Source organism: Taeniopygia guttata, chromosome 19, assembly GCF_048771995.1.
Source record: "Taeniopygia guttata chromosome 19, bTaeGut7.mat, whole genome shotgun sequence".
NCBI lineage: Eukaryota > Metazoa > Chordata > Aves > Passeriformes > Estrildidae > Taeniopygia > Taeniopygia guttata.
Window position 1 is genome coordinate 7,895,364 of NC_133044.1, and position 27,360 is coordinate 7,922,723.

At 47.0% G+C, this 27,360-nt stretch overlaps 2 protein-coding genes across 3 annotated transcripts; both read right to left on the reverse strand.

Moving 5' to 3' along the window:
* Window positions 1-2,142: 2,142 nt before the first annotated feature.
* Window positions 2,143-17,808, reverse strand: RCC1L (RCC1 like). Of its 2 annotated transcripts, none has more exons than XM_072916783.1 (11): window positions 17,484-17,808; window positions 16,337-16,466; window positions 13,802-13,930; window positions 12,927-12,993; window positions 11,777-11,828; window positions 10,259-10,343; window positions 9,059-9,240; window positions 7,563-7,647; window positions 6,361-6,534; window positions 4,960-5,045; window positions 2,143-3,450 (listed from the first exon to the last, which is right to left on the reverse strand). In XM_072916783.1, exons 1-11 carry the CDS (start codon window positions 17,742-17,744, stop codon window positions 3,373-3,375), a joined length of 1,329 nt encoding a protein of 442 aa, XP_072772884.1. In that variant the 5' UTR covers window positions 17,745-17,808; the 3' UTR covers window positions 2,143-3,372. The 2 variants fall into 2 exon arrangements, with proteins under 2 accessions (XP_072772884.1, XP_072772885.1); XM_072916784.1 differs by having other exon boundaries at window positions 10,301-10,343; window positions 17,484-17,784.
* Window positions 17,809-19,082: 1,274 nt separating this feature from the next.
* On the reverse strand, window positions 19,083-27,282 carry NCF1 (neutrophil cytosolic factor 1). Its single transcript, XM_030287993.4, has 11 exons — window positions 27,137-27,282; window positions 26,622-26,702; window positions 26,233-26,308; window positions 24,865-25,030; window positions 24,677-24,732; window positions 24,250-24,372; window positions 23,774-23,881; window positions 22,811-22,928; window positions 22,103-22,213; window positions 20,426-20,568; window positions 19,083-19,536 (listed from the first exon to the last, which is right to left on the reverse strand). Exons 1-11 carry the CDS (start codon window positions 27,206-27,208, stop codon window positions 19,418-19,420), a joined length of 1,173 nt encoding a protein of 390 aa, XP_030143853.4. The 5' UTR covers window positions 27,209-27,282; the 3' UTR covers window positions 19,083-19,417.
* Window positions 27,283-27,360: the final 78 nt, after the last annotated feature.

The window sequence follows — 27,360 nt, forward strand, 5'->3', positions numbered from 1 at the left end:
CCTTGCAAAAAATGTTACAAAAATGTATTTTTATGAGTTATGATGAAGCACAGTGAAGTAATACTGTTCCAGGAGTATTCTGAATGCCTAAGTCTAATTATTAGCTCTCTGACTCATCTGTTTTTGAAGGATCCTGTAGATAAAAGTCTGCTGTAACACAGCAAGTGCCTAAGATAATCTCTGTCTTACAGGTGTTGATGTTTTACTCCCAGTGGGGCAGTCTGCTGACAGATGAGACAGCTTTGCTGTGTGGGGGCTGCAGCCCTGCTGGATTCAGCTCCCCAGCAGGGATTTGCCAGGACCCCTTGGGATGGTGGGGTGTGCAGGCCTGAGCTTGTGCAGGTACACTTGGACCTGAATCTCTCCCCCATCCTTCCTGCAGCTCCTGCAGTCCTCAGCTGCTGTGGCAACCCTGCTGGGCCACTGCAGTGCTTGGAGCTGTTCCTGCACAGGGCTCTGCACCAGGGGACCATCCCAAAGCCCTTCTGGGCTATTTTAAGCCAAACACGCCAGCACAGTGCTGATCTGAGGGCAAATCACTTGTGTCATCAATGCCAAATCAAGTAGGTTATTCTAGTTCTAATTTGAGCTGCTTCCCATGTGCCTCCTTGGCCCATACACTCCCTCACTGCAGGTATATTTAGGGATGCTGGTATATTTTGGGCTGTCTACTTTGCCATACTTTGAAGGACGAAATGAGGCAAAGTCGCTTTGCAGTTCACAGTGGCAGTGACCTGAAGCTACCCCAGCACAGCTGGGCTCCTGTGTGGCCCTGATCCTGCAGGAGGAGCATAAGCCACACAGGTTGGATCTGCCCTCAACACACAAGGGGGTGTGGCAGGGAAGAGGGTATTTTCATTTTCTGAGCTAACACTGAACCATCAGCAACAGCAGCTCTCAAAGAACTGTATTTTAGAAAGGAGAAAAACTGCTGCACAGCAGCAGCCAAAAGAAAGGAGTAAAAATCTGAGACAGACAACCATGTAAATACAAGGGTCAGTAGAGGAGATGAAGAAGTAGTAAAGTCAGGAGCAGGGCTGAGCCTGGGAAGAAGGGAGCTGTATGGCAAAGGCACTGTTAGACTTCTATTTAAACATACTAATTCCTCATTACCCTGCTCTATTTCATTGGCAATAAAATAATCTCCCCAGCCTGAGTTTGCTGTGCCCACGATGGTAACAGGTCCCTGTTCTTGTTCCAACCCATATGTTTTCCTCCAGATTCTCTCTCCCTGTCCTGTTGATGGGGGAGGGATGACAGAGCAGGTTGGGGTCACCTGGCTAAAGCCAAATTCTCCGGCCACACTGTAACCAAACCACGGGTAAGTGCTGGTGCCTGCTGCCCTCACTGCCATTAACCTTGCTCCCACAAGCAGCATGTCTGAGAATGCCCACAACCACTACAGTGGAGGCACAAACATCACTGCATTAAGCCATACAACACTCCTACTAAGGGCTGAGGACCTCACTGGCATCTCAGTAACACAGAATTTGCAATTTATTGTACAGCAAGAATGCAACACAAGGACTCAACCCAGCTCTTCAGAAGGCCCAGCCCCAAGGCACATTGGGAAGCAGCTGGGAATGGGAGCAGCTGAGAGCCCAGCACTAACCAGCCCACCTCAACAGCAACATCCATGGAGAACTGTTTGGAACACCTTTCTCACCAGTTTTTTTATGTGTTTCCCATGTTTAATAAGCCTCCTCAAGTTGAAAGGGCAAACCTATCCCATAAGGCCAACAAGACAGGCTTGGGCACTGCAAGTTGCCCAAGTTGCATGTAGAATCAGGTGTAAATTAAAGCCAACCAAATTGGAGCTCAGAGTAGTGAAGTCTGCCAGTTTCACAGCAGCTTTCTGTTCTGCCTCACCCACCCAGCAATACCTGTTACACAGAAACTACTACTCAAGAGAAGTGTCTCTACTTCCATGTACTTTGGTTCAACTTTCCTATGTGTTATGCAAATCCTTCAAAACTTATTTAATCAAGGTAAAGTTTACACATTGAGTTTTGATACAGAATTTAATCTAATGAAGCCACCATGGTGGTGTCTCATGGGGCCATGGATGCAATGCCTGACTGCAGCACTATCAGTCCTGCAGGTATGACAGAAGTGGTTTCCGAATATTCCTATTACTACTGATAAAGATTTTATAATCAGTTTATTGAAAACCTACTAGTTTGGATTCCGCCAAAACAGTTTGCACACTACAAGTATCCCACACAGAGAGAAAAGACACACAACTCTGCCTGATGTTTGGAGTGTTTCACAGGAGACAGCTTCCCCACACTTGGGTGTGAGATTGGGTAAGTGCCTGCTACAGATACTCACAGCTACTGCATCCCATCTCTACCAGCTTACTGCTAAGAAGGTACCAAGGAATGAAATTCTGCTTCTTACCCATTAAGACTCCTTCCCCTGCTAGGCAATCCTGAAATCCCCAGCTAATTGCAACTGAGAGCCATACCTCTGAAAACAGAAAGGGTGTGGGGAATTTAAAAAAAAAAATCAAAGGCAGTGATGTGTGATCAGCACAAGGAGACAAAGGTACCTGAGGGGTAGTGAGCATTGCTCACATCCATGCCTGAGCAGGATTTTGCAGGGCTTTGTTTCCAGCCTCCCTCAGTAAGCTAGACTGGCTTCTGTCACCATCCATCTGTCCTCCTGCAGCACAGAGAGCCTGCTGTCTTATTTAATAGTACTTACCCCTGCCAACACTCTTTGAATGTGTTCCTTTGGTGTTCAGTCTTTAGCACTAACATAGAAAGCCATCAACAGCCCAGAGACACATCACTGCCTCCAAGCAAGGGCTGTGCATCCAGTTTCTGCACAGGACAACAGCCTGGGCACAGTGCAGCTGAGGGTGGCCATGCAGGACAGTCATGCTGGGCTTCTAGACCTAGCATGACCACTCTTCCACATAATAGTAATTAAAAACCACCCAAATTTTCCCTTGAGAAATAGTCTGGCTCTGCCCAACGCTGACACTCCAGAGCTGGTGACAGGAAATGTCCATGTATCAATGTTCTGTGCTGTAGATTTCATCCCATAACAGTCTTCCTTAAGGGAGATGCTCTTCATCTTCAGGCACAGAGGGGCTCACCAGCTTGGGGCCGGGCCTCAGATCCTCTGGGAGCTCATCACGCAGGAGCCAGAGCACTCCTTGCATTTCCACACTCCTCAGGGCACGTGCTTCCTTCCTGCAGCCAGGCAGAGCATTCCAGTGATGCAGGGACGATAAAGCACCCAGACACTGCTGTGGCTGTCTCTGCTCACAGTCCCTTGGTTTCATAAAATGAGTTTTCCTTTCCAAGAAGCTTGTCACCAAGTCCCTGCATGGCCCTGGTACAGTGCTGAGACCCAGCAGCATCCTTAGGTGAAAGACCTGACCATGCTGACCATATGATCAACTCCACAGGCCACATCCACCACCTCACCGGGTACAGTCACCTGGATGAAACACAGGAGAGCAGGTTGTTTATCAAGCTCATACTTCACACCTGGCAGTTCCTATTTCTCATCCTCCTTCCACTCAACATGCCACTAATTTCACAGGGATTTGTACCAATGCAAGTGCCAACTAGAAAACACAGAAAGAGCAAGATTCAGCACCAAGCAGGCTTGTGCACTGAGCTGTGAAATACTCCTCTTTCCTTCACAGAAGCACATAAAGCTTTGGAAGGAAAAAGAAGAGCAGGCTCACCAGCAGACAGTGAGGAGATTGGAGGCTCAGCCCATCTGTTCAGCAGTAGAAGCAGCACAAGTGAACAGAGCATAACCTAGGACATCAGGAAGAGGATCTGCCCAAGCACCACAGGGATTTGCCTCTTTTTTCATCAGCAAGAACTGGAACAAGGCAAAGGCTCAACTCAGCCTAAGGCAGTTTGTGCTTTGATGCTAAGAGACCAGTTCCTAACTCCTGAAGCTTATTCACTTAAAACTGGCTTCAAACTTGAGGAAAGCAGAGTCTAAAAAAGCAAGTTTTTCCTCAGAGCCAAGAGAGAGGACAGCAGCTATTTCTAGGGCAGGAGGTCACAGACAAGGATCCTGGCACATTGCCACAGTACTGTCAGACAGGAGCTGGCTGTCTGAAAGAGCATAACCCCCAATGCCTACATTTGGGGAAATGAACTCAGAGATTCCACCCAGCCACAGCAGTGTGATTTTAGGCAAATGTTCCAGAGCTGGTCTGGTTTTGTTCATTTTTAAACAAAGAAGAAAGCATACTACAGAAACACATTTACTGCAAGTTCAGACAGACACTCCAGGGTGGTCCAACTGATTGCCTCCCTCATCTCCTACTTGGCCTTCCTGGAGACCAGGAGCATCTGTTGGCTGAATGCTGAACTCCAGAACCAAAGACACTTCTACATCCACTGAGTCTGGCTCTCAGAGCCATCTGGGAGGAAGCAGTGGAACTGGAAGCACTGTGAGACAGCTGAGTAAGGACCTCCTGGATAACTTGACAGTCAGCCCACTGACCCACCACCACAGATGGGAAGGAAGCCCACCACTATGTGGACCTGTAGCCACTACAAACCAGAACGTTCACCTAATTTAGGTGAGTAATGATTTGGACAGATGACCAATACTGATGGTTTTCTTTGCAGCACATACAAAGAGAAGAGCAGGTTAGAAGGGAAAGGAAGAGGCAGGAAGGGTAGCAAGCAGATGTTATGGACAGGAAGATGAAAACTGTTCAGATGTGGTGGCACAGCACCAGATGTTGTTTCAGGATTCAAAATCATTACTGGCATAGCAGACTAAAATGTTTACTGAATACCTCCATTCCCAGGCTCCACAAGGACCTCTGGAAAACAAAGCATTCTACATCATCTTAGCCTTCCACTCCTTTGAGAATTACACAACAAAACTACACAGCAAATTATAATCTTTGCCCTCAGGATAACAAAAACTAGCCAAAGAATATACTCTTGGCCTTAATACCACCATCCTTACTCTCCATGGGAAATACTGGTCTTCCATTCTTCCAGTTCCCAGGCACCCTCTTAGATTCTTCCCCCACACAAACAGTTCTCCTCTGTCTACACAGGAGAAAAAAAACAGAAAAGAACAGAGTCATTAAAAAGAAAGAATTCTATTTATGATGCTGGCAAATGTGGCTACAGTGTTTCTGGGAGTATACAGGGTTATACAAGCAGCATGACAGCTACCAGATTTACTTCAACGTACAATAAATGTTCTTGTGTTTGGAGAAAATTATGCCTAATGAGCAGTACAAGAAACAAGTTCTGTGCATAAATCTTTGTTTCCCCCTCTTACATCACATGCTTCAGAATTTTATTTGAAGGAAGAGTGCAGCAGCAGAAATTCCAGGGAATCATTTGTGAAGTGAATAATTTGTGCTGAAAGTTAGACAACTGCAGTTCTCTGTATCAGGAATCACCAGAGCAAATCCAATAAGCAAGGCAGTGAGATCTGTCCCAAGCCATCACCTGGAGATTGCTTATTTGACTGTCTGAAAGAAGTGACCTTCTAATGACAGCTAGGGAAAGGCAAACATTTGTGTTCAACAGAGTTGAAGAGTTTTGAGCTCCTCAGGAAAACACACAGATCAGCTCCACAACAGAAACAACCAAAACACAATATAATTTTTATGTATGATTAACAATTTAACCAGAACACTGTTTCTAACTTTTTCTGAATACCAAGGGGAGCCCACTTACAAGCACCCTGCAACCAAACTGACAGTGTCACACATACTGTTTGTCCCAAAGGACTTAGCCCTGGCATTTTTTCCTGCTGCCAGCTGAATCTCTGAAACTGCTGCCTAATGTTAAATGTCTTTCAAATTTCAAACCTTCAAAGGCTGAGAACCCACCCAGGGTGCACAGAGCACAGTATCATAACCTTTGCATATTAAATGCTTGGGTCTGCCCACCTCAGGCTGCTAACTCAGCTGGCCAGAAATGCCAAGAAACTGGTATCTAGCTTCATTTAGAATCAGTTTTAGTTTGTTCATTTATCACATTAATTTTCTAAACTGCTAAAGTGCAGCAGACTGACTCATTTTATACAGGAAAATGAAAAAATCTTCTGGATTTTGTGTATGAGAAAAGTTTTTTGTGTAAAGACAACACTTTCTTAATTAAAGCATAAATTAGCACAAAACATAGGACAGGAACCATGCTGACATCTGTAAATGTGCTGTCTGGCTCCCTGCTGCTGCATTCCAGTGTGCCTTCAATTTCAAGAAAGATGGGTACATTTTTTGGGGTGTAGGGTTTTTTTGTTTCGGGTTTGCTTTGGTTTTGGTGGGGTTTTTTTTCCTTTTTTTTTTCTCTTCTGTCAATAACACAGCAACATGACCTCTCCATGACAGCCGGGTGAGAAACTTACTTGTAAGTGCTGCAAATTGGCTGAGTCCACAGCGAACATGAGCTACACGGGTGTCTGGATTGAAGTCTGACCAGCCAAAAAGGCTGGGTGGGATCATCTCTGGCACTGCTGTCTCTATTAGGTTTGGTCCTTTCCCAAGAATTCCATATCCCCAGACAAAAACATTTCCTTCTTCTGCATTACAGTAAGAACACATTCTGTAAGAAAGTCTGTGCTTGTGAAATTCATGCCACAACCAAGAGTTAATCAGAACCAAAGGGATATTCTCCTTTCTTCCAGCTCATTCTAACACTTTCTGATTATTTTAAATCTGCAAATAATGCATTCCCATCTAAATGCCTCAATCCTTTCCTAAGCTATGCAAGCAAATCAAGCCCCCTAGGCAGACCTTTCATGGGGAAATAATGCAAACACAAGAGTGAGCTGGATAAAATACTACTGACTAATGGGACAGAGGTTGAGAGTTTATTATCATGGCTTTCTTCTTTGATGCATGCCCAAACCAGCAACTGGATGTCACTCTGCCTGGCATTGGTGCCTGGGAAAGGCAACACTTGCACAGCATAAAAAGGAGTACGTTTCTAAATCAGGTAGCTCTGTTCCCTTTATATTAGAAGCTCTGGCCATCACAACACCCCTGTTATAAATATTAGCATTTTCATGGAGATAATCCTTCAAGAAAGTAATACAATCCCCTCCCTCATTCCTTCATGCAGCAAGCCTCCAGCTATGCTCCCCAGACACCCATAGTCCAAAGAACAGCCACTAAGGACATGCTGCACAGTTTCACTGTTCTCAAAACTCTTTTTTCCATCCCAGTTCATTATTTATAAACATGCCAGATTCATATGGTGTCTGAAGGGCTCACTTTCTCTCAAGTGTTGCCTTACTTCCTCCCTATATCCATACTCATTATAGGCCATACTCAGTGTGACCAGCAAAAGAGACCAGAAGAGCAAACAGCTGCCATGCCCCTGCTCTCATCTGCAGAGCACCCACAACAGCACACACTGCAGCAATGCTCTGCACTAGTGAAAATAACTCCTCTACAATATTCTTAAATCACATTTCTCAGTCTCCCAGCTTTTTCCTCATAACATAATTTCCCTGTTTCCAGAAAACAAGATACTTGTTTCAAAATGTCAAAATCCACCTACTGTGTGGCCTTGCACCAAAGTGAATGATTCTAGAAGTGAACTCACCTGTCAGCACAGCATTGCCAGTCCCTCCACAGGCAGCCTCCTTTACCTTCCCAATCTTGAATGGCAAATGCCTGGGAACATTCACCTGTACAAGATTGCAGAAGAGTTGTTAGAGACAAGGTAAACTGCAAAGTAGACATACATTTTAACTTGTTCTCTAGTTCTGATTGGCGCTTACATACACTGGATTCCTGATACAACCTTTATTGCCTGAATAATAAAATGAGTGCAAGTCCCAAAAATTAAAAAAAAAAAAAATCTACAGGAAATTCATTAAGGTGAGGACAAGGTGGAAAAAGTTACCTACTAAAAAGCTTACATGCATGGCAACAAAGCTGAGAATGACTAATAACTGCTTCTTATCCCTGGCTTTTAAATTCAGACACAATGGAGAGGTCAATAGGTGAGCATGTCTTCAACTCTTCACACTGGATTAGATAACCAAAATTCAGTCTGCAGTGGTATTTTTTAACATATTAAGGAAAAAATAATTAAAATCACACTTATTTGGTACAGCCCAACACAACATACATACACAGCTTGACACATGTAAAGAGCAATCTTCGATTTCATAGCTCTGCCATTCTACAACTCGGACTGCATCTGTATTTTAGCTGACTTTCATTTTTGGCAAATGTGCCATTCATCCATTTCAGATGCCACAGACCTCCTTCACACACCCAACCAGGAAAACTGCTACAGTGCATGATCATTGTCCTCAGGCCTTATGGGTCTCAGCATTTAGCCCTACATTAAGGTTACACGAGAAGAGGGACAGGAAACAAAGCTTTCTAAAATTTTGCTAAAGCTATTCTAATACAATTGTCTGCTCTTAGCCTTCTGCCAAGAGTTGCCTGAGTATTGATTAATTTCTTGAGTCTATTTCCTCAAGTAGCTGTAACATCAGACCAACAGCCTAATTACCCCAGTAGTACAATGCCTAGTGTAAAGACAGCACCTTACCAATGCCACATCTAAGTTTGCTCAAAAAAACCTTTTATCTGTGAGATACTGGAATTTCAGTTATAAACCCACTAAGGATGTCCATGATAAATTCACCATCATACAAGGTTGACTGGAAGGAATTTCTGAGGGCCATCTGGATCAGCACTATGCTCAAAGTAGTACCACCTGAAATCCTAGATTAGCCAGCCAAAAAGTTAATTCCTGTCCTGAAATGAGCAAAAGCACTTGAGCTGGCTCTCAATTTGGTGCAAAGTCCATTGGCTGGAGAAAGAAAAATATGGAGTTCTTGGACTAATAAAATGGGGTGAGGTGACACAAACCTCTGCCTAAAAAAGTGGGGAAACATATTGCCCCCTAAAGCTACATAAACACAGACAGGTTGGTTTTGTAAGCTTATGTAAAAGTAGCCTGCCAGTGGTGTTTGCATCTGCTGTCAAAAGAACCAAGAATTGGGAGAAACATGTAGTTTTTAACTCTGTGCCCAGCAGCTCAACTGAAACACATAAAAATACACTCTCAGGTGAACTGACCTGTGTGGTTTCTGTGACAGAAGCCAACTGCAAGTACTCTGAATTTCCCCAACCAAAGACATCTCCTTCATCTGAAACAGCCAGACAACAGTCCCCATAGGAAGAGACCTGGATAATGTTTACTCCAGCAATGTCACCATGCAGCTTAGTAGGAACACTGGTGATGTTATAGTGTCCAAGACCTGAAAGGGAAAAAAGTAGAGATTATGAAGAATTTTTTTTCCAGACGCAATTTTTTGATGCCTGCACAGGACCATTTTTGTCATGCTATAACAAAATAACCCTTCCTCTGAAATAAATCTTTCTGTCCATACTGCTTACTGTCCATCAGCTGCAACAGACAAGTAATCACAAACACCTCTGCTACTAGCCAAAGCCACCTCTCTGGACTACACTTTATACCTCACACACCCTGCAGAGTCTCATATCTCTTGTCTGCATGGACCAAAGTGTTTGGAGAACAATAACCAAGCCAGGCAGATATCCCAACAGGGATGAAGTTTTACAACCTGCCTGCATCATGTCTGCTGCAAGGAGAGCCATGAGTGATAGCACACTGCAATCAGTTAGACAACAGCAGGGGAAATGGCAGAAGAGGCTGGGAAGCAAATACTTTACATGACAAGATGCTGCCAGGAAAAGAGACCAGAATATAGATGACAGCTGGGTTACACTATATTGGCACAAAAGAATCATGGGAAGAACTCATCTTTGGGAGCAGCAAAACAAACAGCAGGAATGATGGTGAGGAGGAAGTTCTCTGCAGCAAATGCCACCACATAAAGTGCCTGCCCAATGATCCCAAGCTAAAACTGTCTGCAACTGCTACCAAGTTGCTTGTCAGTTCAAAAGAAGAGTAGACCCCAAAACAAGAACCAGGAAGGCAGAGCTGCCACCAAACTGAAGGGCAAAGCTGCCCATATCACTTCCACATCCCCTCAGAAACTTTAAACAGCAGATACACTCTCCTCCAAGTGCATGCTTGGATTGCCAGGGCAGCATCCTAAAGGTCCTCAAAAATGAACTGGATTGTCTCAGTTTGGTTACACAAGAGTACTGAAAACATCTACACACAACTGGAAACATTAGCAGCCCTTTTCTGTCCACACATGCATGACAAATACACATCACAACTTCTCAATTAGGACAGCTTGCTATTTTCATCAATTCCCTCAAAAGCAAGCTGAGCTGAGTTCCTACCTGTTTGTCCATCAGCTCCCCATCCACATGCATAGACTGTACCTTTCTTGGTTCTAAACAGACTGTGGTCCTGCCCACACACCACCTGCACACAAACAAGAAGTCAGTCAGGAAAGGTTACATGCTCAGACTTGATTTAGTGAAGCATTAGTGACAGATAAATTGAGCAATGAACCTCTATGATGCCCATCAGTTCACATTTTGACCTTTTTCTCCTGATCACGTGGGAAAGGCCAAGAACCACAAGATACAACACAGAAATCAGCAGAATTTTCTTTATGGAAAGTGATGCTGTAGTTGAATTGTTCTAAGATCCAAAACAAGGAGAGAAAGCTTGATTCAGCAGTATCACACAATAAAAGCACCAAAGAGTAAATAAGAGCTCCCCCTTCACAGGATGCTAACCACATGATTCTTGATGCCAGCTACAAACTGCTATGGATTCTTTGCCATGTAAGCACTCTAGGCACACAGCTGTTCTCAAATCTATATTTACATTGAATTAGCCATCATGTCTGCCACGGGCTTGGCATGAATTACAGCCAAGGAAAAAGTCATTCAAAAGCAGACATTAAAACTTAAAGATTACGGGGATTTAATCAGCAAGTTAAGAAAGTGACTACCAACATTAAGCACATAACTGCTATTATCAAAGTGCAAGCAGGTACCAAGTATTCAATCCCCCTAAAAAAATTAAAACCATGAAAAGTCCAAACAGAAGTTTTGCAAGCCTAATTCAAAACAGTTTTAGGACGAACCACAGCACAGTCTCATCAGGTGGGTGTACATGCAAGTGTTTCTGCTGCCCTGCAGTCCCTTGCTCTCCTAGGAACCTGACCTAGTGCTGGCTAGTCTAAGTCATGGTTTCACAGCTCATTTCTGAAAAGGCAAAGACAAAATTTAAACTCCTAAGCAATATAAAAGTAACAAAAGGGAACAAGAAATCACGACAGGAAGAGAGTAGTGGAGTGGAGAGCCCAAAAGTAGACACTGCACTCTGAGTGTGGCTGAGTAGAAAAGAGGAATCCTCTCCTTGACGTGCAGGTAACACTCCTCCTCATGCAGCCAAGGGCATCATTAGCCTTCTCTACAGCAAGGCACATTGTGGGTCATGGTCAGCCTGGTGTACCCCAGGGCCTTTTCCACACAGCTGCCTCCCAGACAGTCACCCCTAGCCCATGGTGGTGTCTGAAATCGTTCTTCACCAGCAACAGGACTTGGCCATTTCCACTGCTGGTGAGGTTCATGTAGGCCTATTTCTGCAGCCTCTGGATGGCAGCACCACCCTCTGGTTTATCAGTCACTCCTCAGAGTTTATGTGATCTGCTGTCTGCTGAGGGAACACCCTGTGACCCAGATCACCAGTGAAAATGTAAACAGGACTGGACCCCAGACCCCTGGGGTCCCACACTTGTTACTGGTTTCAATTCAGCTCCGAGCCAATGACTGCCACCCTCTGCCTGGCTGTTCAGCTGGTTCCCAGTTCATCCTCAGCACTGAGCTCGGTGATCCTCTCACCTGGACAACTCTGCTGTCAAATTCCTTCAGCTGATGAATGAGATGGCTTCCACTGGACACCAACCAACCACCAAGAAGAGAAAAGGCAACACAGAGGATTTCAGAAGACTGCAAAAAAACACAAAGGTAAACCTGCCTCTACTGAAAGCCATTTTATTACCACAGGTAGAGAAATTTGTTTGCATGTAGTTTCACTGCAAAATACCTGCACGAAGAAGAAACATCATTCTATATTCTCTTATTTAAGAAGTTTAAAACTGTCATTTTTAAAATATAAGCTCTTGTGACTGGGGGTAGGGGCAACCCTCTAAGTCAGTCCCTAGTCTAGAATGAGCAAACTCATGACATAATAATGCAGTACCCATATAAACACTACAGTTAGTTAGAGGTAAACCAGATATCCCAGAGCACAGTGTAGTGCTAACATCTCTGTCATTTTTTCACAGTACCAGGGATTATCAACAATCCAATGACTGACTTCCAGTATCAAGACCAACAAAAGCTACCTATTACAGCTATTTTCTCAAACTTTACAGACCATGTGTTGTGATCACAGAGCAATTTTTGGTCCTACTAAGGAATCAGAAACTCAACATAATCCCACTATTCACTTACTCTATCATACAGAACACTTTGAGCCTGTGCTTTGGAGAGACTCACAAAAAACCCAATGAAGAAAAAGGGTTTTTTTGTGGAAAAAGCCCAGTGAAGGAAAAGCATTAGACTCAGAGGCAGATGCAACAGAGACTTAACAAGAGGATGCCTCTTTCATAATTAAATGGCATTTCTAACATCCTCAGGAATAGTACAGGTACTCTGAGCAGCTAAAGGGAAAAAGCCCAACTACTAACACCAATTACCTCAAGCAATTTATGAAGGCTGGGTTCTCCCACTATGACCTAAAAGAACTGTGCCATGCTGACATTCTGTCTCTTGTGAATGTTGTCAGCAGCGTGCTAGTGCCCAAGCCTGGGTTCAAAGGCTGCTTGTATGGCACCTGTAGCACAAAAGCCTCAGTTCTCAGACTTCTTAATTTTAAATGGAATGCTCATACTACTAGACCTTTTCCACCTTCAGGTTTTTCTGCAGGGTTGTTTTCATGCAATTATGTTTCCAACAATAAGAAAGTTCACAATCTTTGAATTCTCACCTGTAAATTTCATCTTCAACAACCTTCCGGCCACACTGTCCATAAGAATTGTTTCCCATTGTGAAAACTGAAAAACAATTATAAAACACACGAGTTTTATTACTGCCCAATCCCCTGAAAGCCTCTTTTCAGATCCTCAAAATATTTTCAGGCAGTTCTAAGTCTGAAAGGTAGAGAACAGCAATGTAAAAATAGGTATAAGCTTTTTTCAAAGGCCACTTGAATGAAAGTGACTGAATCCATTTTCACCAGCAGTATTGCTGTAGGCACAGCAGCAGTGCCTGAAGCCTGCTGTCTGTCACAGTGGGGAATTGCCCAGCTCATCCTGCCACTGTCAAAGAGACTCAGAAACAGATCAGCAATCCCACAGGAGTGGGAATCAATTAACCAACCAGCTCACCCACTAAGAAGCTGTACTGGATCACTTGGTGCAGCACTGAAGACACTGCACCAGGGAGTTCCCAGAGATGTGGAGAGACAATCCACAAACAAGATCTTCTCTATAAACTACTAATTAATTAATTTCTTTAATAAACATGTCACTCTGGGGCTTAAAGGGGAAGTAACACAGGAGTACTGGCATAGCCACCCAAATCTGCCTTCAAAAACACATCTGAGTGAACAAGTCAGGCTGCACTCAGCCAGACGTGGGGCTAGAGAAACAAAACTTGTAGTAAAAAGTCCCAACACTTGAGCCAAGTGAAGCTCACGGCAGAAGCAATCCCACAAAGGCCAACAGCTGCCTGCATCCCATTTACAGTGCAAACAGCCCAGCTGGGATATAGCTCTAAAGGACAGAAGAGAATTTTCTTCAAGCTTTTAGTAAAAGCATAGCCAGGTACCCACAGACATCACCAGCACAAGCAACACTGTACCTCCTTCACTATCTGTCAGGACCAGGGAATGGGCTCTCCCACAGGACACTTGCAAGACTCGAGTTTGCTGTGGTTTCTCCAGTGGTAATGGAATTGGAGATGGTTCCAAGACATATTCATAGCCCTTAGCTTAAGGAAAAGAGAACAATTTTAAGTCAGCAGCTTCCACAAAGTAAATCCAACATATTTGGATATGTTGATCTTGTTGTACATTCACACACTCACTTCTGCTTTGTTATAGAAGCAGATACATTTTAGAAAGCCAAGACACTAACCAAAGAGGCTGACAGGGATTTATCACAGAGAGAAGGAGAAGGTAAAAGCTATGGAGATAGCTGAAGTCAATAATCACTGCCTAAATGAAAGTCCACCATTACTAGAGGGTGAATGTTTTTAAAGCTTCAGGTGGCAGAATTGTGAAACTGAGGCTTTCACCAACATGTTCAACCACTCTGGTGAATACAGCTGCATCACTAGAGCTTAATATCACATACAAACGTTCTTTGCAACTGGGGATATTGCAAACAAGGTACAAGAGCAACAATCACAAAAAAGTAGCAGGAAAGGTGAAAAAAACCTTAAAGAAAAGCAGATTACAGGCACTTCCAGAACTAAGGAATGCAAGAAAGACCAGCAAGGTTCATAGTGAATAAGACATCTAACGTTTATGAAAAGTGACATGCTATACTTTAAAAAGATTTAGCAACTTGAAGAATACAGAATCAGTTACAGTCAACTGGAGCATGGTGGGGAGAACAGCAAACCATAAATCAATACTAGGGGAAAAGTTAAGAGGAGATAAAAGCCTTGATATCAAAGTTACTGTAATAGGAGAAATCAAATCCCAGAGGACCCAAAGCAATACAGGCAGCAATGCTTTACTGGTTCTTGCTACCTTCAATAAAAATAAAAACTAAAAATAACAACAACAAAAACCAGCCAAAAAATAAAAAATAACAACAAAAATCCTATGATTAAAAAAATTAAAATTAAAAAAAAAATCTACACAGGTCTTTTACAGTAAGACATTACTGGATGTGAGGACAGGCAGCACAACAGGCAGCTTGCCAACAGTGAGCACCTGCCGTGCAATAGAGCAGGAACTCAAAGACAACCAACTCTCTGTCTAGAAACACCTGGAAGTCACCAAGCAAAATAACCTTTTCCTCTCTCTGTTCCCTCCAGCAGAAAGACACATCCTACTGGGATATGTAGTAAGCATTGCTGAGGGGATTTGGAGAAAGAGACAATGAGGTGGGTAGGGAACAGGGGGTGAGTGTGAAATATCAGTAGTTTAGATGCAACCATCTAAAAGTCAGAAGGCTTGGAAATGAAGTATCTTCAGCAACGCAGTGTTGGAAGCAGCAGGCACCAAAGTCAGTCTGTAAAACAGAAATGAGCAACACATCCCAAAGGAAAACTTGTCTGGGGGTACATTAAACATGGAGCAGTAGCAACCCCACTGATCTTCACCACATTTTCAACCCATCTTACCAAACACACTCCCTTACTTGGCAGGGCTTGAACTGCAAAACTCTTTAACCTACTAATGGATTCTCTGACAAAAATAATTTCCAGGTCAGATAATAAAAAAAAGGTAACTGCAAGACACTCCTAAGACATCAGCACATACATCAGACCCAGCAAAAGCTGAAACCTTTAAAAGCAGAAGTGAGCAGAAGCTTCTGCAGCCCCTGCTTGAGCACACAACCACCCAGAGCGCCCCACAAAGCAGCACCACAGCAAACCTCAGCATGCTGCATTTTCTTCTGCTTCTCCACCAAGTTTAATCTCCTGCCCACATCAGGCACACCCCACCTTGATGGATTACACTCTTATATATCATAATGACAAAATCTGCTTTTATTGTGATTTTCCTCAACTGTTTATGAAGGAATGAGTAGGCAGTCAGCCACTCTACGAGGAAAGTTTGTGTTTTTCCTGTCTTCGGTGGTAGGTGGCAATGTTCTGCACAGAAATCGCCTTCTTAAAGGAGTTTGAGAGCCTGGTGTAAGACAAAATGACTGAAAACCATGTTTATCCTTCAAAACGCAACTTGCTATTAAAATAATTTTAAAATAAACCCTACAGCTTCACAAAAGCCCCACAGACTGTATAAAAAACTCCTAACTGAGGAGGGAATGAGAACTAAAGGACTTAAGTTTTTAAGTGCAAAGGTCACAGAAGCGAGCAAATCATCCTGCCAAAATGATTTTATTAACTACACTGTGCCTACTATCAAACTATAGATTAAAAGCCACAGATTAACCAACATCACTTTGAAGAATAAACAGCTACATTCCTATCCAGATGAAACCAATTAAGTGCAGTGTACAGAACAGAGGCACGTGTTGACCAATTACAAAGCACACAAAAACACAGATAAATTTCAGAGGAAGATCTGTTTAAAAAAATAACCTGAGACTGCATCAAAGGCTCCTGATGTTTTTCACAGCTCCAAACACATGAAGATTCCTGTACCTCAAGCATACTGCAGTGTCACCCTGTAAGTCTTTAAAACATTTAAATCCTTACTTTGATCTCTTCTGCTTCTCTGAAATCCAAGCTGGGAATCCTTGTTGAGCCCCATGCCCCACACTTTGGTGATGTCTCTGGTATTAGAAGCCAGCAGTGTGAATCCATAACCACAGGCAGCAGAGGATATCTTTGAAGACAGACAAAACACACACCTTTCAGTTAGAAACTGTGGCTTAGAAAATTTCCAAGTTTCACTCCATGCTACTTGTTCATCAGCATTCATTCTTCATTAAGCTACATTCACATGCAGCCCAAATTCATGGTATGTATGGTCTTCCAAAAATTATCAGTCTTCTGTGATAAGCACAATGGTGAAAACTCAGGTCCAACCATTCTGCCTTAACAAGTTTTGGTTTTGTGTGCATACATCTTTATTTCTGCATTACCTTGGCCCCATTCAACAGCACAGAAAAGACATGTCTGCTGGAAAAAAAAAAAAAAAAAAAAAGAGATATTACGAGAATAACATGTTTTACTCCTTTTGACAAAAAAAGCACCGAGCATAGGAGTCACATGAGGAGCAACTGTGGTCACTTGTTCGGTTTGTCCGGCCTGGAGAAATGGAGACTGAGGTCAGATCTCACTGGGGTCTGCAGCCCCGAACTCTGCTGGGACCAGGGGCAGGAGCCGGGGGCAGCTGTGCTGGGGGAGGTTTAGATTGGATTTCAGGAGAAGGTTCTGCCCCCGAGGGTGGCCGGGCACTGAACAGGGAATGGCCTGGCCCCAGCGCGGGTTCGGACAAATCTCTCAGGTTTAGGGTGGGATTCCTGGGCTGTCCTGCACAGGGCCAGAGCTGCACTCCGTCACCCTTGAGTCCCTTCCCGAATATTACAAATATTCTATGAACGCTCTGACCTGCTCTGCACTCGAGAGCAGAGCACGAGCGAAACACGTCGACAAAAGAATAACATGATTTTCAACACAAGCTTCCCGTTTGCCAGGTGGGAGCCACGGGAAGAGACTCATTTTAGCCGGCAAGTACTCTTCAATGCCTCTGACAAAATTACAAATACATCTTTTCTAAACTCTACGCTGCTGCAGTTAAGCAGTCCTCATCCCAAGCAGTACCACTATATCGATAAAACCACCGAATCACACTAAGCCCTGAGCGGGTTCGGAGGCGGGGCAGAGCCGCGGGGCGCACCTTCTCCTCCGTCTCCAGGCGGTACGGCGTGCTCTGGATGCGCCGCGGCTTCTTCCAGCCCGCGTCCGGCTTCACGAAGCTGGGGATGCCCAGGGCGCCCGAGTAGCTGAAGCCCCACACGAACACGCGATCCTTGCGCTTGGCCGCCTTCCCCGCGTACTGGAACACCGGGGCGGCCTCCTCGGCCTGCCGCAGGGGGCGGGTGCCCGGCGGCACCGCCGGGGCGCCCCGGCAGAGGAGGCGCCGTGCCAGCCCCGCCATCAGCGCCTTCAGCGCCCTCAGGCCGCCGCCATCTTGTCCGCTCCCACACGCGGCCCGCGCAGCGCCGCCCTCCGCCCCCGCGCATGCGCGCTGCTCTTAAAGGGACCGCACCTCCCTCTGAGGGGAGCCTGAGGCACGAACTCACCCCTGATAAATGATAAATGGGGGTGATTCCAGCTGAATAAACTCTGATTGTATCAGTAATTTGGGAGAATAATTGGAAAAGTATATGGGAATAATGTTACGAAGCAGATGGGTTTCTTCAAGAATTCATGCGGGAAGCAGGGTGCAGGGGTTGGATTCGGCCGCGGGAATGGAGGAAGTCAGGAGCTAACTCCCAAACCAAACTGGCACCAGCTGAAGGGAAAAGACAACTCCCAGAGCAGCATCGACTTCGAACATGAATAAAATTGGGATCATTCCGGACAGGGAGTCTAAACTAGTGGTCTTATCTATGGAATAAAAAAGGTTTAATTGGAACATAGTGCTTATTTATATAACACCAAGCTCAAAGCACATGCGCCACCTGCCAGGTTATCCACAGGACTTGTGAGGAAGACCTTTGGCCTTCCTCCAAGAAGACCCTTGAAAAGACCAGAAAACTCCATAGCAACAATGGGAGCATGTGCTGTGCAGAATAGTCATGTAGATTTCCAGAATCGAAAATGGGAGGAGATTTACAGGAAATATTGATTAATATGTATTAGCATACAGTATAAAAGTTGTGTGTGGATTCTTTTGTCTTCATTATGTGAGGCAGGGTGGGAAGCCCTCCCTGTAACCAGTCGGTTTTCCTTATGCTTTATCTGAACCACTGCCAAATTTCTTTTTGTAACTACTGAATTATATTTGACTGTATTATTATTTTATACTTCAATTAAAATTGCTGCTAAATTTTAAATCTTGTGGTTTATTAAAGGACATATAGGGACCTCATTTATAACACACCTAAACCTACACCTCGACCTAGACCTGAATCTAAACACACCCCCAGACCTCAATGAGGATTTAGACTCAGCTCCAAAGATCGAAACTGAAACCCAGGTCCAAACGCAGCCCCATCCCAAACCCAGCCCGAGATCTCACCCAAAGCCAGCCCTGTCTGGCACAGCGATGGCAGGGCTGGCTGTGGCCGGAACCAAATGCAGCCGTCCCACCACACTCCATGTGTGAAGCAGCCCTCTCTCAACACTAATCCCTCATTCCAGGAGGAAGCTGCTGTCCTTTCATCCCCCCAAATAAATTTCCTCACTGCCGGCATCTTTTGCAAGAGTTCCTTGCCCAATATCCACCTGGAGGAACACCTTTCCTGCCACCATGCCCACACTGCTCCTCAGGGTCTGTCAAGTGTCTCTCCTTTATTGATGAAAACAACAAAAATAATTCAAAATACAAAGAGGTACTAGAATGGCATCTAGAGATGAGGACTTGGTGCTTATAAGGAGCTGGTAGAGCAGGGCTGGTCCCTCCTCAAAGTGCAATCAGGACAGCTTGGGCTGGCTGTGATGGAGGATGAGGGGCACTGGGCTGGGCTGATACAGCCACAGCCTCCCCGGCCTGTGGTGGATGCCAGAACCACCTGGATCCTTGGATCCCTGGATCCCTAGATCCAAGCCCTAGCTGCACAGGAGCTGGAGGAGGTGAAGTGGCTGGTGTAGGGGCTCACAGGATCCTCACAGGATCTTCCTCCACGTGCTCTCAGTGCAGCGGTTAAGGATGAGTTCTTTGCTGGGACGGGGAGGAACAGCAGGTTGAGCCTTGGGCTTGTTGTCCTCTGGTTCATTTTTCTCAACTGCAAGTAAAAAAGATGTACAGATGGGTCAGAGCTGTTCACCACACACCACCCTCATGAACATTCAGCAGCTTCCTACATCATGGCCACCAAAGCTCCTGCCTCTCCTCCTGTCCCTGCTGCATGTAGTGGTCTTCCTGTAGGTCATGGTGTCAGGACATGCCCACCAGTGCCCACTGGGAACTGTGCTCAGGGAAAGCCTGCCTTTAGGTCTGCCCCTCTTTAGCTCTGGGGAGGTACTGCGTGGGGTCTAGCAGATATAAAGGATAAACCTCAAGGACTACCTCTCTCCTTCTTCATGAAGAGACACTTTTTACAAGCACCTGAACTGGTAGGACAAGAGGGAGTGGCTTCAAACTGTCAGAGGCCAGGGTTAGATTAAATATTAGGAAAAAATTCTTTTCTGTGAAGGTAGTGGGGAACAGGTTGCCCAAAGAAACTGTGGCTTCCCTTTCAAGGCTAGGTTGGATGAGGCTTGGAGCAATCCAATCAAATGGAAGCCTTGAACGAATTGGTCTTTAAGGTCCCTTCCTACCAAAACCGAATTCCAGAATTCCATGATTCTTCATGTAACACTTCCTTCTGGGGGCTCTGCTGACAGCTAACATACATGGCAACTGCAATGGTAATGGCAGCATGGGGGAGGTTAGGTGCACAAAGGAAAGCACAGGTCCCAAATGTGAGCTGACCTCCTTCCAGGACCATATTCTTCTCTGTCTGACCTATAGCCAGGAGTGAGAAAACTCATTGAAAGAAACACCTCCCTGCACAGACATTCCCCATTGGAAAAGAACAGATGGGCATGGTGTGACCTCACTGTGCCACCCTGCTCCAGCTGCCAGCACTGCTGGGGGACATGGGCCAGGATTCCAGTTCCATTGAGACTTACTGATGACATCGGCCTTGTTCTGGGAATTTCCCCGCATTTTCCGCTGGTTCTGGGTGTACTTCTTGCTGTTCCTCCTGTAGGTCTCCTGGCTGATTTGCTTCCTGCCCTGCTTGTGGATGCTCTTCACATTTCGGATGGTGGATCTGCAAGGAGCGAGAAACAAAACTTTCAGTTTTCATGCTGGCAGCTCTCACACCACACACCTCCTTTCCCCTCACTTCCTCCTCTGCTTCACCCAAACCCCAATTTCTGCTTTTGGGTTTTGCCTGGTGGATGCCAGCCATTGAGGGGAGCCATCAGTGAGACACAATCTGCGATGTGTTCAGAGGCAGCTGGATGGGGCTTTGCAAGAAAACACTGAAGGGTGAACCCTGAGCACAAATCTGGAAAGTAATGATAGGGATCGGTGAGGAAGATTGGGTGTAAGGCTGGAAGGATGAGATGGGCCTGAGGTTTGTCCAAGAAAGTCCCAGGAGTGATCTATAGCTCTTTGATGAATGAACATACAGCACCTATCTTGGCCACAAAATTGAGGTTCCTGGTGTGGGGCTTGGCATGGCTCCCTGAGGCTCAGATACAGGGGAGTGGAGTGTGGGGCATGTGTCAGTGTGCACCCAGCTGTGCAGTGTTCAACCCACAGGAGAGAAACTACTGAGAGAAGTGAAAAGCTGAGCAGCCTGGGGCTGCTGCAGGGGAACCCCCAGCGCTGGGGACTGTCCCCAGGCAGGCAGACAGAGGCCCCTGCTTTGTCTTCAGTACCATGGCAGGAGTGAGGTGGTTCCTGATGTCCACCCCATGGCATCGTCCTCCTGCTCTTCTCCAAGAAATGTGCTTGTCTGCCTTCAGCCCCTTCCTGGTCTGAGCACATACCCCACATCATAGCAAAGCTCTTGCCCACAACAGGTCACCACATTCACAGTGGGGCTTGGCCTGGCTGCCAGTGCCACGGAGGCAGCAGTCACCATGGCAGGGGGACAAGCCACCGTCCTTGGAACAGGCCACTCATCTCCCCCAGGGCTACCAGCAAACATCACTGTGTTCAAATAAGTGGATCCGGACCATTTTACAGTGTCTCACACTCAATCCATGCTCCAGCAAAATTGGATTTGGAGAGATTTTATAGCAGGCCTGATGTGTCATCTTGCAGAAAAAAGAGATAGCAGCAAATTCTGCCCTTTTTAGTCATTCCCTTTGTACTGGAATTCATGAATTATTATTGCTTTTTATCTTTTTAATCAAAATAAAATCCCTTGCATTAGCTCAAATCTTCCCATTAGATTAGGCCACTTGTCAGCTTTATTTAGCCAAATGTCTCCTTGCCTCTGAAAGATTCAGTGCACACACTTAGGAAGCAAGAAAATGGCCAATTTGAAAATTAAACAAAATTAGCCCAGAAAAGAAACTCTGCAGAAGGACAAGGAGAAATACAGCTGACAGGTGGACCTGTTGGAGCAAGGATCTTGGAGCCCTGCATCAGCAATGCTGGGGTGCCTGTGGTATTTGGGGAGCACAGAGCTGGAGAGGGGACAGCCCTGCTCTCTCTGTGTCCTGCTTTCTCCAGGCAGCTCCTCACTGACAGGGCAAGTAGGTGACACCCAACACCCTGTCTGGTTTAATTTCATCTCCCTCAAGGAAGAGGGAGATGTTCTTCTGCCCTCTGCACAGAGCTTCTCTTACCTCCGTGGGGGAGCACCCCGGTTCCTCAGCAGCGCACTCTTCACAGAGCTGTTCACCTCCCCGGCTTTCTGCAGGTACATGGAGGGGTAATAACCTGTGGTTTCATCCTTCCTGCAGTGCAACACAAAGCAACACCACCTACAGCTGTGGTTCTGCAACCACCTCCTCAGTCCAGGAGAGAGATTTGATCATTCTTGTGAGTGGTCACAGAGTCCCAGAACGGATTGGTTAGAAGGGACCTTAAAGGACCTCATGCCGACCCCTGCCATAGGCAGGGACACATTCCCCTAGAATAGGTTATTCCAAGCCCCATCCAACCTGGCCTTGAACTCTTCCAGCTCAGGACATTCCATAGTCATAGTTCAGGCCTGTCCCCTGCTGGTGCCATGTGGGTTACCTCTCTTGTTCCTTGCAGCTGGGATGAAAGTTGAAGTTTTGCCAGGCAAAATATGCCAGAACAATTAGAAGCAAAATAACAGACATGTTTTCTTTCCCTCTGCCTCCTTCTTGGCTATTTCTGAAGCCCTAAGGAGAGGGATGTTTAATATTTGGCAAAGAACAAACTCTGGGAAGCAGCCCTGCAAAAGGGAGTGCTGGGCAGTGGCACCAAAGATGCCGTGGCTTTCAGAGCCCTGATGTGGAGCACATGGATGCTCCCTTCCCTCTGCCTGAGTGCTGCTGGCCTGACCTGCTCGGGGCATCTCTCACCTGATGACCCACCAGCCATCAAGGAGCTTGTGGATGACTTCAATGATATCACCCTCCTTGAGGGTCAGCTCATCCTCTTCCACAGCAGTGTAGCTTTTCTGGACCACGTACGCTTCACCTACACACGAAATGGGGATGGGGATCATGTGCTGACACCTCAGGGATGGGGGCTCTCCCTCCCCAGCCACTGAAGAGGCACCAGGGCATTAGGAGGCACCCTACATTTTAGGCAAGACTCAGGGTGCTTCAGGTTTGGATTCAGACTTCCCCCAGTCTTGTCATTGCCCATGGCTCATCCTAGCCCCTTCACCGTCTCTCCAGAAGAAAACGTTTGGGTGCAAGCAGAGGAAGCACACCTATCTCTGCTCGAAAGTGTGTTCAGAATTCAAGTGGTGAAGTAAGGCAGAAGGAAGTGTTGTGCTAATAGAGGCTTTTCCAGTGTTGTGAAACCCACAAAGCTGAAGCCTGTTGAGCAATTGGCACAAGTCTGCAGGATCCTTCCTCTGTTCCATGTGGTAAAGCCCTGTTGTCATGGCAGGGCAATGCCGTGGGCAGGAGCAGGGCCAGGCCCTGATAAGGACAGCACAGAGATGAAGTCTGACACTTGTCTGGTCCAGTGCTCTCAGTTTCCCAGTGAATGCCTGTGCCTGATTTGGATGCTGCACCATGCTGTTCTAGCAGAACCCAGCACCCCAGCCTTCACCCAGCCACCTCAGCATGGCCACTGGGTAAAGACCAGCCAAAACAGAAGTCTAATGCTGAGCTGGAGGTCATGGGAAGCTCCCAGGTTGACACTGAGGCACCAAGCCATGAGATTTATCCCTCCTGGCACTTCCTACAGCAGTATCTCCCTGCCCAGTGATTCTGCTCAGTCTGAATTGCCCAGCTTTGCAGTGAGCCATCACAGTGGAGAGCTGCAGCAGGCACACACACACACACACCCTGGTCACCCCAGCATTTTACCTGCATAGTTGGGCTCCTGCTCTTCAGACTCATCAGGACCATCCATTGGCTCCAGATAGGCAGCAGGTACCCAGCCTCGTTTGTTCTTCAATTGACAAAACCACCAGCCTGCAAAGAAAGCAACCATGGGCAAGAGCAGAGAGTGTTGTGGGGAGTGGCACCAGGTCTGGCCAGGGCAGGTGGAGGCATCTCCATGTCCTGGACCAAGGGACAGTGCCGGGGCCAATCTCTGCTGACATGGTGCAACCAGAGATCGTGACCAGTTCATCCTGTTCCTGCTGGGCAGGACGCCTCACAGGCTGAGGCATGGCCAGGGTGTTGCTCAGTTTGCTGCCCCCCACCCTCAGCCTGCACTGCCATAACCAGCTCACACGCTGTGCTTGGACACAAGATGCAAGGGCAGCACTCGCTCCTGCTGAAGGTGTGGCAGGGAGTGGGCTGGCCCTCAGGGGCTCTCCAGGGGGATGGACACATACCGTTCTCACTCTTCTCCACAACATCCACCATGTCCCCAGCTTTGAGAGCCATCTCAGATGTGGAGCTCTTCTCATAGTCAGCGATGGCTCGGTACGTTTGCAGCACAATGGGGCCCGTGATGTCTGCATGAGAGAAGTGACCGATGTTCCCTCCTCCAGCCCCCAACCCACAAACACCCTATTCCAGGCCGGCCAAAAGCAGCCCCAGGACAGGCCAGAGTGCCCTCCCAGCCCCTTTCAGCCCCAAAGCAGTTGGATTTTAGAACAATGACTCATTCTACCCAAAGATTTGGCTTCTCCCCAGCTGCAGCTCTGGCGTAGCAGCCATGTTCTTAGTGAGGGTATCTGCCATGGAATGACAACCTCTCTCCCCAGCAGGCTTTGCTGCTGTTGAGGCAGCCACTTGCAGCCCTCTGAGACCTCTTACCAGTGGGGCTTTTCTTGGAGTCCTTTGTCAGGAGGAAGACCTCAGGCTTCTTGATCCTAGACAGGTCAGAGCAAAGGCAGCTCAATGCCAACCAGCCCTATCCATCGGCACCCTCCCTGCAGGCTACTGCCAGCATCCAAGGCCAGGAATGCAGGATTTCCCTCAAAACAGCAGGCAGCTGGACTCACTGGCTGTCTGTGACAGGGTTCATGTCATCATGACGGACCTTGAAGAAGTTGACCACATGCAGGCACCGAGAGATCTTGTGGGGTAGGCTGACCAGTGCGTAGCAGTACTCAGCCAGTGTGCCCTGCCTGTTCTCAGTTGAGCGCTGCCCATCAAACCACTTTGGGGCTGGGGGAGAGGAAAAAGAGCTCAGAGAAAGCAGACAGAACACCTTGGTTTTAATACTTTCCCAAGCACACTGCTCTGAATCATTAATTTTGCCCTGCAAACAAGTGGGTCTGGCCCTGAGGTGCTGCATGGCTGCATTGTGCCCATAAGGTGAAGCTTTGTGGGAGCACAGCTCTTGCAAGCCCAGAAATGATCCCGTTTCAGCCTATTTCAGTTTTAGAGTAACTCCTACACATGTGTTCAGACTAAGCCCAACTGCTGGGCCACAAATGCAGCAGATGCACCAGGGCACCAAGAGGGGCTCAGGGGACCAGCCTGCAGTCAGAGGAGATATGTTTATCCTCCCACCCCACTGCTTATGGTGTTCTTGACTCCAGAGCTCTGAAATACTGCTGGCAATCCTGACCCTGAGCAGTGCTGAACCACATGATGGGAGGTGCTTTTGTGTGGTCAGTGGCACCCCATGTCCCCCCAGCAGTCTGACACTTGTCTGGTCCCAGTGCTCTCAGTTCCCCAAATGGAATAAGGATGCTTTGAAGAGCCCCAGCACGGTGGGGGACAGAGTGATGGAAGAGGCCCAGAGTGATGTGGAGGCCCAGCTGCAGTGGAGCCCCCCCAGACTGGCACCCACACTGCTGCATAGTGCAGGTTACTCTTCCTCCAGAGACATCGGCCACATCTGCAGCTCTTTTTCAGATTCCCTTCTGCTTCCTTTAAAGCAGGAAATTTAATAAAATGGGGAAGTTTTCTGACATGCACCTTGCTTGGAGACAAACAGTCAGCTGTTTGGATCAGTTCATCCTCTGACATGTTGCATTGTTTCCTCTTACAAAATTTCTGTGTTGCCATACAGGCATTAAGCCAACCCCAGGGATGGTGTCACCAACAGAAGGTTCAGCTCAGCTCCCCAAATCCAGATACTTGGCACCAGCCAGGGGTCATAGGGGTCACAGCTGATTCTTCTGGACGTGCCTCTGGGTGCCTTCAGACAGGAAGGACGGGGCCTGCAGGGCTGCTGAGTGTTGGAAAGAACCACTGCCACTGCTCAGATCTTTCTGGGGTTTTGATTTCAAGCCTCGTGTACAGGAAATACTGCACTACCCACCTGTCTGGGAGGCAGGCAGCACAGCTCAGCCCATCAGGGAATTTCCCAGCTAGCTGCAATTTCTATTCACCCCCCAGGCACGGTGCTTGCCCCTCACCTGGCAAGTGCGGGATGATCCGGTTCTCGATGTTGATGTCCCCGGATTCAATGGGGAACATTTCCTTCAGTGCTTTCTGCAGAGCAGAGCCAGGCACAACAGTGAGGACAGCACCAGGGGAGCCCCTGTGACCCCCACTCCTCTGCCCCTGCCTTGACTCCTTTCCTGCTGCTCGCCCTGCTGCCCCCAGCATGTCTGGGCTGGATCCCACACCTCGGCACTCTGTGCCCAGGGACACGGAGCCAATGGCTCCACCTTCAAGGGGCAAAAGAGATCGGAGAACTGGACTCGGGAGCCTCTTTTGAGCTAGGTTTGCTTTGAGGCAGTTTCAGATGGCATTCGCCCTCCTTCTTCCCCACCCCAAGCCTATGTGTCCTGGCAGGACTCACATGGAACTCATATATCTCAGTAAAGCGGCGATAGACGACCTTTTCGGAGAGGTCATTCCACTTCACCAGGAACATGTAGACCTGAGGAGCAAAGCAGAGGCTGCAGTTTTGCAGGCAAGTGGGACTCCCTATTGTGCCCATGGAGCCCTCTGGATGTTCCAGTTTCAGATAAAATTGAATGTTTTCCTTCCACCACCCCAATGCAACTAGCTCTGCCTTGCCAGTAAATAAACTGGGCACTAGGGGAGTTGTAATGGATGGAGAGGGGACAGAAACATGCAGGTGGGTGGGAAACAAAGAGGAAAAAACCCTTTCCAAGACTGCAAAGTGGCCAATGGCTTGCAAAGGAGGTGCCTGAAGTCTTGTGTGTTCAGGACAGTTTAGACTCTGGCTGCCTGCAGCTCATGTTATCAGCCATGACCCCCTTAAAAGGAAGCATTTAGGCTCTCAGTCACATCTCCCTAAGGAAATTCAGTCCTCAGTCCTCACATGCCAGAACGCTGCTGAGTACTCACATAGTGCTGGCTGGGGAAAAACCTTTTCTCGTAGCCCAGCAGTTCGATGTGCCGGATGAAGGCGTCACCCATTGCTGCTCCTGCCCGCAATGCTCTGCTCCTGCTGCTCCTGCTGCTGCTGCTCCTGCTCTGCTCCTGCTCTTGCTGCTGCTGCTCCTGCTGCTGCTGCTCCTGCTGCTGCTCCTGCTCCTCCTGCTCCTCCTGCTGCTCCTTCTGCTCCTGCT